Below are 12,840 nucleotides of genomic sequence, written 5' to 3'. Positions count from 1 at the left end.
ACCCTCTCAGATCTCAAAAAGTGCACGAATTGTGGGTAGGGACTAGAGGTACATTTGAGTTTGGCCGATTATCCCAAACTCTGGGAGGGAGAAATAGCTAAAGTGGCCAATCATCACTATTGAGAGATACAATAGAATGTACTGTACAGAGCCCAACAGCTACTTTCACTTTCCCATAAAGTTTTCTTGCACTCTTTCAATAATGGTTTAAAGGGGCAATCTGGGATTCAAGCAACAACAATAACAAAGCAGTCACCTCGCCACTTGGCGGGATTGGGCTGCAGAAATGCAATACCAGGTTTCCCCTTTAATATCAGAGCGAGTGAAGACGTAGCCTCCTTGAGAAAAGGCATCTCCTTTCTGTCCAATTTAGCATTATTGCTAGCAGAGCGAATCGTGCATACTCTTTCCATAGTATGCGGGGTAGGTCTATGTCCCAAATGGTACCCTATTCCCTATATAGTGCATTACTTTTGACCAGGGCCCAGGGAACTACAAGTTGGGTCCCCTGCAGCCAAAACTGTATTTTAAGTGGTGGAATTGACTGAATTTGTTGAAATGAAAATATGATTAGATTGAGTGTGTTATTTACATGTAATGTTTGCAACCGGGGAATTACGTCTAAAGCTCTTCCAATTCTACAAACAAAACATTTACACATTTTCAAGTTAATTGAATGAAGAAATATTTAATGACAGCGATAATGATAATACAATTCTGGATGTCACATATTTGGACAGTTACTTATAACATCTAGTTAAACTGTTTCTTGGAGTTTATTGCTTTTGAGAGATCAATAGTTTAAGTGACAGAGCTCTGGGCCCATATTCACAAAGTGTCTCAGAGTAGTGTAAGGCCGTGCCTAGACTTGACAGTTCATGCAGCTTTAGTATTCTGATGATAGATTTCTGATCATGGAATTCCGAACATGTCATGCATCTATACCTACATTTAAATGTGTCTACTGTGTCCGGATTCCCTTATCCTGCGCTATATTAAAATGCTAGTATGCATTCTACAAACGGTAGAATAGGTAAAATATGTTAATAACTCAACAACAACAGATGCCAGTAGCGAACTACTGTAGCTACTAACCTCTGTAGCTAGCCAGCAAGCAAAGCTAAAGGGATTGCATACGGGTTAGCATAACTACCCAAACAATTATTTTTTTAAATAAATATTTGCTAGCTGGCTAGCATTTATGAGGCCAGCAAACACGTTCCTCGCATGTTAGCAACGTATTTCCTCCAACATTATAATGAAAATGTGTCACCAACTGTATGCGCTTTCGGTAGCCTGAATGCGTCCAGACCAGAGCATGTGAGCAGAGTTGAGTGGTTGGGGTTTTTCCCGTTCCAGCGCTCCATGTACTTTCCAACCACTCTGCTAAGAACCGCTCCGCGCTCCTAGAAAACCCCCAAATACCACTCCAAATTCGCTCCATTCATTAACATCACAATTTAACCAACAGAGAATAACGGAGAATATCCTCTCCACACTTGCAGAACCACTGGGGATGCTAAACACCCGTTTGGCCACTCTTGCCAGGCTGGGCAGAGATGCAGAGTTATATTTTTTATTTTTCTATAGGTAGGCCTAAGGTTTTTAGGTAAAATATCTTTGTAAGTCCCCTGGATTTTCCTCCTGTGCATTTTATCAGTTTCTTTATGAAAATATTTAGCAAACTCCATGACAGTAGGTAAAGCAATGGGTTACCGCAGCCCACAAGTAGACTACAAATGCATACTGGGCTGGGCATGCCCTGAGCTCGTGGGGTGCTACTGGAGCGCTACTGGAGCGAAATTGGAGAGGGCGAGAAGACCGATGCTCAAGCCTTTGGGAATCTCGACCCACCCTCCACTCAAATTGGGCACGCTCTGCTCCTTGCTCCTCTCCAGCTCTGCTCACATACTCCAGTCCAGACTGAGGAGAAATTCGCACACAATGCATCCCTGACCACCTCCTGAAGTGTCAAGTGTAGACACGACACAACCTAAGATTATTTAGGAGCATTTATATCTAGGATCAGGTCCCAGCCGTCCATATAATCTAAATCATTGTAATCCTAAAGGCAAACTGATTCTAGATCAGCACTCCTACTTTACACTGAAGCACACTTTTTTTTTACTATATTTTATTCAGGCAAGCTGGGAACAGCCTACAAAATGTAAGCAGCCACAGGTTGCATCCAAAATAGCACCCTATACCATAGTCAAAACTAGTGTACTGCATAGGGAATAGGAAGCCATTTGGGATGCATCCTCTGAGACCACTAATGTGACCACATTTCCCTCCCTGTATCTGGACCTTATTAACCTCGGCTGAGGCCTGTTATTTCACCATTAAAACAAATGTAGCTTCAACACACCCCTCCATTTATACACAAACCCCTGACTAAAGAGGTTGAGTTGTCAAACCATATTCTGAGAGTTTTGTAATAATGATTAAGAACACTTTGCATATTTTGTCTACAACATACAAAATTACTCCATCGCACGCACGCACGCACGCACACACACACACACACACACGAGCACACACACAGAAACACCCACAAACACCCCATGCACAACTGCACACATATGCGCACGTGCACACACATATGTTGTCCTACCTGCTTGTGTGGGTAGACGTTGATATGGCACTTGATACATTCTTGTCCCATGTTGGCCCAGGAGTTACCGCTCATCCACTTCCTCTTACACTTGGGACATTTGTACTCTCCGAAACACCTCTTCTTCCCCTGGTATGGAGTTAGACCCTCACCTTTAGGCCGTGCCTGGGAGGACAAAATAGAGAGCATTAGTGAGGTCGGCACTGATGTTGGGCGATTAGGCCTGGCTTGCAGTCAGTGTTCCAATTTATCCCAAAGGTGTTTGATGGGGTTAAGGTCAGGGCTCTGTGAAGGCCAGTAAAGTTCTTCCACACCTATCTCGACAAACAATTTCTGTATGGACTTTGCTTTGTGCACGGAGGCATTGTCATGCTGAAACAGGAAATGGCTTTCCCCAAACTGTTGCCACAAAGTTGGAAGCACAGAATCGTCTAGAATGTCATTGTATGCTGTAGTGTTAAGATTTCCCTTCACTGGAACTAAGGGGCCTACTCCGAACCATGACAAATAGCCCCAGACCATTATTCCTCCTCCACCAAACTTTTCAGTTGGCACTATGCATTCTGGCAGATAGCGTTCTCCTGGCATCCGCCAGACTCCGATTCGTCCCTCGGACTGACAGATGGTGAAGCGTGATTTTTATGCGCTAAGCGCTTCAGAACTTGGCCCCACCATTCTGTGAGCTTGTGTGGACTACCACTTTGCGACTGAGCCATTGTTGCTCCTAGATGTTTCCACTTCACAATAATAGCAGTTACAGTTGACCGGGGAAGCTCTAACAGGGCAGACATTTGACAAACTGACTTGTTGGAAAGGTTGCATCCTTTGACTGCGCCATGTTGAAAGTCACTGAGCTCTTTAGTACGAGCCATTATGCTGCCAATGTTTGTCTATGGAGATTGTATGGCTGTGTGCTCCATTTTATACACCTGTGAGCAACAGTTGTGGCTGAAATAGCAGAACCCACTCATTTGAAGCGTGTCCACATACTTTTGGCCATGTAGTGTATATCATGTGGGTGAATCTCAGTATACAGAAGGTCAAGGTCCCTGAAACAGATGGTGAGAACACAAAAGAGATAAAGACTGATGCAAAAAGTTTACTTAACTAATGCTACACTTTTTGTTCTTTATTTTTGGGGGGGGTGCTTATATTTTTCCTATGCATGCAGCATATTGTAACATTTGGAGAGTTGAGAAACTGAGACTGAGCGAGGAGAAGGCTTTTCGGCCACACTCTGTCTCACACACATAGACACACACACACACTCCGCCAGCCATGAAATAAAGCTTGCGAGAGGCTAATATCCCTGGGAGGGGCTCCTCCTCATCATACTACCGAGTTCATACGGTCTACGTCCCAAATAACACCATAGTCTCTATATAGCGCACTACTTTTAACCTGGGCCCAAATGGCTCTGGTCAAAAGTAGTGCACTATATAGGGAATAGGGTGCCATTTGTGACGTACCTCCATACTGGCAGTGGTTCATCTAGGCCAGGCTACTACAACAGCAACAAGGGGTAAAAGTCTCCTTTTCCCCCTAGAGTGTCGCAAACAAAAGCACGATTGATGTCATTGCGGGGATAAATCACTATGCGTGCGTATGTCCTGCCAAAACGAACTAATTAGGGAGCTTGACTGGCGTTGGCTGATCTCCCACTGGCTGACGGCTGATGTGTTCGGCTGATGTCATGTTGGATTCTGAACCCCACCCATCAGATGCAAATCCCTGTATACTACAACCTACTCTAGTCGAATAAAACAAATACTTATTTTCAAGGATCTCTAAGAATGCACTTTTTTGTTCCAGCCCAGCACTAGCACACCTGATTCAACTAGTCAACTAACCACCAAGCCCATGATTAGTTGTTCAAGCTTGTTTTCTTACAAGGCGGAGGGAATTACCCAAAGCTGGTCCCAGATTTCAGGGCGAGGGCAGAGAGGCGAGAGAATTCAGGGGGTAGACAGTGTTATAAAGAGGTGGAGAGGTCTGTAGGGAGGTGGAAAGATATGTGTGTGTGTGTGTGTGTGTTTGTGTGCATGCGTGTTCTGTATAGGAGTGTAGAGGGGTTGAGAGAGGTGGTAGATGTATACCTCTGGTCCCGTCCGTCCAGTGTGAGTAATGCAAAGCCTAATCATCAGCATCTGGTCCAGTGTAAACCTACGCCAGCGCCTTGCGTCATTGAGGACGAGCAGCCAAGGCCTCACTATGATAGGCCGCCACTGTCCAGCAGCTCACTATGATAGGCTGTTACTGTCCAGGGGTTCAGCAACAACATGACATTGACCTAACCACCGTCAACACAACATCTCCCTCTGTAACAGAGAAGGAGAGAGAGAGGGAGATGGAAGAAGGGAGGGAATGAGGAGTGAGAAAGAGAGAGAGAGAGCGAGCGATAGAGAGAGAACAGCTGGAAACGGTGACATGGCCTGGCTCTAAGACCGGCAGTCCATACGCATGAAAGGCGACGCTCTGACGCAATCACAAACAACGTCATGGTAAGACGTTATTTGGACAGTCCCAGGGCCGGCTCTAACCTTTTGGGGACCATAAGTGAGATTTGGTGTGTAGGTATTTTATAACAAATTTCATGCAATTCTACTAATTTTGCCATGGTAAAGAGAGACATTCTTGCAGTTTTAATGCTAATTTCCTACAATTCTACACATGTTGTAATGACTTATGCTATGTTAATGATATCTGAGTGAGAGTGACTAACAAAATCAATGGGGGCCCCCTGGAGGTCATGGCTAATTGAGTGGCTGTGAGTGACTGTCAAAACAAGAGAAAAACTGCTGATGCACAACTAAATTTCAAACTTGCACCTATTATTCTAACTCTCAACAGTAAGTTGAGACCCCGGGGAACCTAAGAGATATGAGCGCTTATGTCGCTTCTGTCGCTTATGCCTGGAGCCAGCCCCGAACCGTCCCCTCCAAACGATCTAACAAGGAATGTTTTAACCAACTACAGTAAGCAGAGGCTGTCAGATATTTGTCAAATGTAATCTGCTATTTGCAACATATTGGGCCAGTAACCGAAAGGTTTGAATACCCGAGCCGACAAGGTGAAAAATCAGTGTCCTTTGTCCACTTAACCCTAATTTGCTTCAGGGTTGCTGTACTACTATGACTGACCCTGTAAAACAACACATTTCACTGCATGGTGTGTTTTTGTTTTTTTACATTTCATGGTATCATTGTAATCTAAAAGGCTAAACTTATCCTAAATCAACACTCCTACTCTGAGATGCTTTGTGAAAACTCTGATGTCCTCTCCTGACTAGAGTTGCAAAATTCTGGGAACCTTCAATAAATTCTCTGGTTCTCCAGAAATACTAGTTGGGGGATTCTGTACATCCTGCTTTTTCCTCCAATCTGGGATTTGGCGAAAAACAGGGAATTTATTGAAAGTTCCCAGAATTTTGGAACCCTACTCCTGACCATCACAAGTTATCTGTCAATGCTCCATGTAGTAGACTGATCATCCTTCTACTCTCCTTGCAGAGCTGTAGCTCTATCACTGGCTATGTACTGCTATACTGCTTACAGTATATAATAATATATGCCATTTAGCAGAAGCTTTTATCCAAAGCAACTTACAGTCATGCATGCATTCATTTTACCTATGGGTGGTCCCGGGAATAAAACCCACTACCCTGGCATTATAAGCGCCATGCTCTATCAACTGAGCTACAACAGACCACCCCTGAATGTATGTATGTGTTATGAATGTGTTATGAGATCCTCATGTAGGCGCTTTATTGAGCACCGTAGAAACCCCACTACTTATCACTCCTCACACATGATACTGTGTTTACAGCACAGACAGCCTGACCTGGATTGGCTACACTCTGACCAGGTTTCAGATCAACTCAAAAACACCCGTACAACAGACTCCCTGTTCAACATCAAGACATCCTCCGTTAGGAGCTACAGGTGGGAAAGGCAGAGAGACACAGCCGATGGTGCCAGACCAGATTTTATACATAACTAGGGCTTGGAGTTATTCCTAGTCTGGTCACATGGCCAAGGTAACTCCTTGTTCAGTGATCAGGGACAACGAGTGAAGAACCACAACCATGTCGGAACAAAAGGTGGATGTTTAGAAGTAGTTCTAGGACTTTTTCCTGACCACGTGACAGAACTAGAGCTCAGAGTTTCTATTTCTCCTCTTCAGGTCACATGGTCAACATAAACTCCTGATACTTCCATACAATGACAAACACATGGTCAAATGTTGGGTCGTGAACAACTGTCAAATTGGCACGAAGACTGCAGACCTCAGTAAGACCCCTGGGCCCTGTCTTTGCAGTGCTGGTGTCAATCAACACAGTGGGAGGATGTCGTTAGAGTCTCTCTAACACACCAAGCCTGACACGGAGGTCTGAGACCACGGAGGACCATAGGTTTAGGCTGCGTCCCAAATGCACCCTATTCCCTATATAGTGAGCTACTTTTGACCAGGGCCTATAGTGCTCGGGTCAAAAGCAGTGCACTATGTACGGAATAGGGTGCCATTTGGGACGCATATTCCTGCATTCCAGTGGTCACTTGAGCACACAAACACTAGGGGATGAATGTACTAAAAACATTTAGTGTCAGTTAGTTAGGTACCATAGGACCATTCCACTAGCGTCAGCAGAGGACAATACTCTGATCAGTTGTTACTGTTTTTTCCATCAATAATACAAGAAAACCGAGAGTAGGGACTTTGTGTATAATAATATGGGGTTTGCAAATGATCAAAAGTACTTAAAGACGTGTGTGTGTGTGTGTGTGTGTGTGTGTGTGTGTGTGTGTGTGTGTGTGTGTGTGTGTGTGTGTGTGTGTGTGTGTGTGTGTGTGTGTGTGTGTGTGTGTGTCTGTACGGTAGATAATGTTTGTTTATGTCCCTGCCTCTGACCTTGGTGGGCAAAGATAACGGCCAGTGTGTTTAGATGGAACAGACCGCGTGTGTTTCTGTGTGTCCACAGGGGTGGGACTTACGCAACACTATTACAACCAGTGGGCTGTGCAGTCAGCCACATCCTGAGAACCACAACACAGCAGGCAGGGCTGTGACTCATCACACACACATCCCCATCAGCACGCATTCTTCAGGAACACACACACGCAGGCAAGCACACACAGAGACACACACATATCTCCATTACCTTACACATACACAGGTTTTCATACACTCCCCTGTACTTCTACTCACAGCTCCTACAGATAGACTTCCATAACAGCACAGGACTAATGGACACAAATAGAACATTGAGATCAGACAGTAAATGGTAGGCTAAAGAGAGAAAGAGAGAAGGAGAGAGGGACAGAGGTAGACATACAGTTAACACAGATGTAATGAGAGTAAGACAAAGAAGGATAGTGGTTGAGAGAGTGAGAGAAGGAGAGAGGGACAGATAGAGGTTGATTGAAGTTGAGAGAGGATTGAAGTTGAGAGAGTGAGTGATAGGTATACTAAACAAAAATATGAATACAACATGTAAAGTGTTGGTCCCATGTTTCATGAGCTGAAATAAAAGATCCCCGAAATGTTCCATACACACAAAAAGCTACTTTTTCTAAAATTTTGTGCACACATTTGTTTACATCCCTGTTAGTGAATATTTCTCCTTTGCCAAGATAATCCATCCACTTGACAGGCGTGGCATATCAAGAAGCTGATTAAACAGTATGATCTTTACACAGGTGCATCTTGTGTGGGGACAATAAAATTACGCTAAAATGCTCAGTTTTGTCACACAACACAATGACACAGATGTCTCAAGTTGAGGGAACGTGCAATTTCCATGCTGACTGCAGAAATATCCACCAGAGCTGTTGCCAGATTGAATGTTGAATGTTCATTTCTTTACCATAAGCCGCTTTCAACTTGGTTGTAGAGAAATTGGCAGTACGTCCAACCGGCCTCACAACCGCAGACCATGTGTAACCCCCCCAGCCAAGGACCTCCACATCCAGCTTCTTCACCTGCTGGATCATCTGAGGCCAGTCAACTGGACAGCTGATGAAACTGTGGGTTTGCACAAGCGAGGAATTTCTGCACAAACTGTCAGAAACCGTCTCAGGGAAGCTCATCTGCGTGCTCGTCATCCTCACCAAGGTATTGACCTGACTGCAGTTTGGCATCGTAACCGACTTCAGTGGGAAAATGCTCACCATCGATGGCCACTGGCACATTAATTATTTCCCGGGCAGATGGCAGACAGCGTGTATGGCGTCAGGTGGGCGAACAGCTTGCTGATATCAACGTTGTGAAGAGAGTGCCCCATGGTGGCAGTGGGGTTATGGTATGGGCAGGCATAAGCTACAGACAACGAACACAATTGCATTTTATCGATGGCAATTTGAACGCACAGAGATACCATGACGAGATCCTGAGGCCCATTGTCGTGCCATTGATCTGCCGCCATCACCTCATGTTTCAGCATGATCATGCACGGCCCCATGTCGCAAGAATCTGTACACAAAAGCAGAAAATGTCCCAGTTCTTCCATGGCCTGCATACTCACCAGACATGTCACCCAATGAGCAAGTTTGGGATGCTCTGGATCGATGTGTACGACAGTGTGTTCACGTTCCCACCAATATACAGGAACTTCACACAGCCATTGAAGAGGAGTGGGACAACATTCAACAGGCCACAATTAACAGCCTGATGAACTCTATGAGAAGGAGATGTGTCGCGCTGCTTGAGGCAAATGGTGGTCACACCAGATACTGACTGGTTTTCTGATCCACGCCCATATCTTTTTTTGGTGGGGTATCCGTGACCAATTCTGCATTCTCGGTCATGTGAAATCCATAGATTAGGGCCTAATGAATTTATTTCAATTGACTGATTTCCTTATTTTAACTGTAACTCAATAAAATCCTTGAAATTGTTGCATGTTTCTGCATTTATAATTTTGTTCAGTATAGATAGAAAGAGACGGGTGAGAGAGATGTAGATTTAAAACCCACTGCTTTCCTTCCAGCTGTGTTCCCTAAGGGGTCCTGCAGATGTACTAGTCCCCCCCCCCCCCCCCCCCCACAAACTGGACAAATACCACAGGCCTACAGTCATCAGTGCCAGCTGGGTAGAAGAGAGGCCCAACAATCAAGCCCTCCCGGACTGCCGAGGGGGAGGGAAGTGGAGCGAGGAAGGAGGGGTGGGAAATTGAAAGCAGATGGCCACCATAGGGGCAGAACATGAGAGAAAAACACAGATTTGTTGTAAAAATCGCTGCTCTGCTTTGAATTAAGCCATTAAGTTACAGAGAGAAAGATAAAATAGTGCTAACCAACCAACAACTTTAGCTGTGGCCACAAGTGGAGTAAATCGGAGTCATTGCGATGTGGAGGAATGTAGAATGTAGAAAACATGTCCCCCCCACATTCTGAAATTGCATTTTTGTCCCCCACAGTTTTATCATTGGAATGTGATACAAAACAAGATGCCTCCGTGTGGTCGGGTGGAGTGTTTATCCGACTGGATAAAAAAATAAATATAAATAATTATGTCCCCTCCACTTCTCAAACCAAAGTTGCGCCCCTGCGTTTGAGTATCATTAATACTGTCTAAAGTTAGATGACAGAGAGAAAGAAAATAGTGAGAAAGCCAACAGAACATACAAATTGTATCCGGAGTTCTGCACACGATAATGTTTTCACATCCACCTTAGTCTCAGGAGTTTCTGCCAAACTATGTGACCTGACTAGGAAAAGATAGGGCCAAGTGTTTGGCCTGACTCCTAGTGGTTAAATCAGGTGTGATGGAGCTGGGCTAGAACTAAAATGTGCATTACTCAGAAATGCATTGAGAAACACGGATTTAGACCACTCATTAAAATATATTACTAATAGGGATGTTGAGAGATTTAATTAACTCATACTTTTAGGTTCAGATGAGTAAATTCAGCTCTCAACATTTGTACAGTTCAGATTGTATTTGGACCACACATTAAACTCTGACTTTTTAGAAGATGAAGAGGTATTCTGACCAGGCATTGAACTCATGGTACTCTGAGGTTGAAGAGGTATTCCGACCAGGCATTGAACTCATGGTACTCTGAGGTTGAAGAGGTATTCCGACCAGGCATTGAACTCATGGTACTCTGAGGTTGAAGAGGTATTGGGTGGCGCCAAGAAAGACAGAGAGTGAGAGAGAAAGTGAAAGAGACAGACAGATAGTTGGAGAGAAAGAAAGAGAGAGAGAGAGAGAGGAAGTCATGGAAAAGATGCCCGTTATTGACCACTATAGAAACCCAGGCCAGAGCGCCACACCACAGACCTTCACATCTCATATACACTATAACATGCTGATGGAAAAGGACTGTGTACATTTAGCTCTCTAAACCTAACTTTGAAAAGTACAGTTTCACTTCCAATGAATACAATCTAAAGACTGCCTTATAAGCACATTTATAAGGCCTTATGCAGTATTACCAAATGAGATAATTAATGTATTATCATTATAAGACTGTATATTTTCAAAGGCCCTCTAGCCCCATCTCTGACCCCAGTTCCTAAAATAAATGTAGCAAATCTGGGATCAGATTACTAGACCTAATTCGAACCCTTCGCTTTAGGGAAATTAGCTAGTATCTGACCTTGGACCAGTATTCCCTAGACCTAGAGAGGCTAGCTCTCAGTCACATACAGTATAACTAGGCCTGTCAAAAAGGACATGTTTGAAAGGCATGTGTATTCACCAAACTAACAGACTGTGGTTTCTGTGATTGTAAGAAGAAAGAAAGGGATTTTAAAAAAGGGACAAAAAGAGAGAGGGGGGGGGGGGGGGGGGGGGATTCCAATGGTCAGTAGTAGTAATTGCACAAACCACTTTTCTGGTTGCAATTTGGAAATATTATACCAATATTATTGGTTAAGTTAGGAAATGCAACTCAGCCATAGAGGCGGGTAATGAAAAAAAAGGCCACTGAATATATATTTACCATTCCTCTGTCCACATCTCAACAATATAAAGAAAACAATATCCTAAACACCAACAGAAAGAAAAGAACCTCCTTCTGCTTCGTTACTTCAGTTCAGACAATACATCAGAACTCACAAAATAGTCTGTCCTATATTACTGATTAAAACACCAAACTCAAACTATGAGAAACTGGTAGGCCTACATACCTCCACTATTGTAATACTTAAATGTGCTATCATTGGTTACATACTCCTATCATATGCTGCGCTGATGACTGGATTAGACCACCCCTGAAGTCCATCATGACTGGAGACACGAACATGAACATGCCAGTCACTAACTAGTAAAGTAAGCTACGTTTAATAAATAAGATGCTGTCGTCATGCATTTGTTATTTTTGTACAGTGCGTGAAAAACGGCAACTACGCCCTTCAGGCTTCAGTTACCTACATACAGATTTGAGGATGTAAATGGGGTGCAAAGAGGTATTTCATTATTTTGAGAGAGCACTGATGGCCGGATGAAGAGTGTAACAACGGATAACTTAATGTCACGTTCCTGACCTGTTTTCTGTTGTTTGGTATGTGTTTAATTGGTCAGGGCGTGAGTTTGGGTGGGTAGTCTATGTTATGTGTTTTCTATGTTGGGTTAATGGGTTGCCTGGTATGGCTCTCAATTAGAGGCAGGTGTTTGGCGTTTCCTCTGATTGAGAGCCATATTAAGGTAGGTTGTTTCACATTGTTTGTTGTGGGTGGTTGTCTCCTGTGTCAGTGTCTGTATGTTACGCCACACGGGACTGTTTCGGTTTGTTTGTTTGTTCGTTCGTTCGGTTTATGTAGTCTGTTCCTGTTTCATGCGTTCTTCGTGTCATGTAAGTTCCTATGTTCAGGTGCGTCTACGTCGTTTGTTGTTTTGTAGTTTGTTAAAGTGTTTTCGTGTTTTTTCGTCCTGTCAAATAAATCATTATGAATTCACACCCCGCTGCACTTTGGTCCAATCCTTGCTACTCCTCTTCGGATGAAGAGAAGGAGGAAGCCCGTTACACTTAATAACACCGGTTAATGTAAAAACGTTCAATACAAGGAGCAAATTGACTATGTTTTTCATGTTCAGGTAACATGGGTAGGGAAAACTCCTGGTCCTAACCACAACACACACAGAGTAATAAAGTGCATCTCTGTCTGAGGGCTCAATAGAGAGTTAGCCAATCAGGACTCAGGGCCAACACAGAGTCTGCAGATGGCCTTTCTTTCAGTCTCTCACACACACACACACACACACACACACACACACACACACAC

At 43.9% G+C, this 12,840-nt stretch overlaps 1 protein-coding gene across 1 annotated transcript in view; it reads right to left on the bottom strand.

Moving 5' to 3' along the window:
- Positions 1–12,840, bottom strand: part of zcchc24 (zinc finger, CCHC domain containing 24) — a 53,133-nt gene that overhangs the window by 5,032 nt on the left and 35,261 nt on the right. Inside the window, exon 3 of the mRNA XM_038991998.1 lies at positions 2,615–2,779. Coding sequence (XP_038847926.1) covers positions 2,615–2,779 — 165 coding nt within the window. The remainder of the gene's footprint in view (positions 1–2,614; positions 2,780–12,840) is intronic.

This window comes from Salvelinus namaycush, chromosome 4 (assembly GCF_016432855.1).
Source record: "Salvelinus namaycush isolate Seneca chromosome 4, SaNama_1.0, whole genome shotgun sequence".
In the NCBI taxonomy this organism is placed as follows: domain Eukaryota; kingdom Metazoa; phylum Chordata; class Actinopteri; order Salmoniformes; family Salmonidae; genus Salvelinus; species Salvelinus namaycush.
This window is presented reverse-complemented; position numbering and strand designations above follow the sequence as displayed.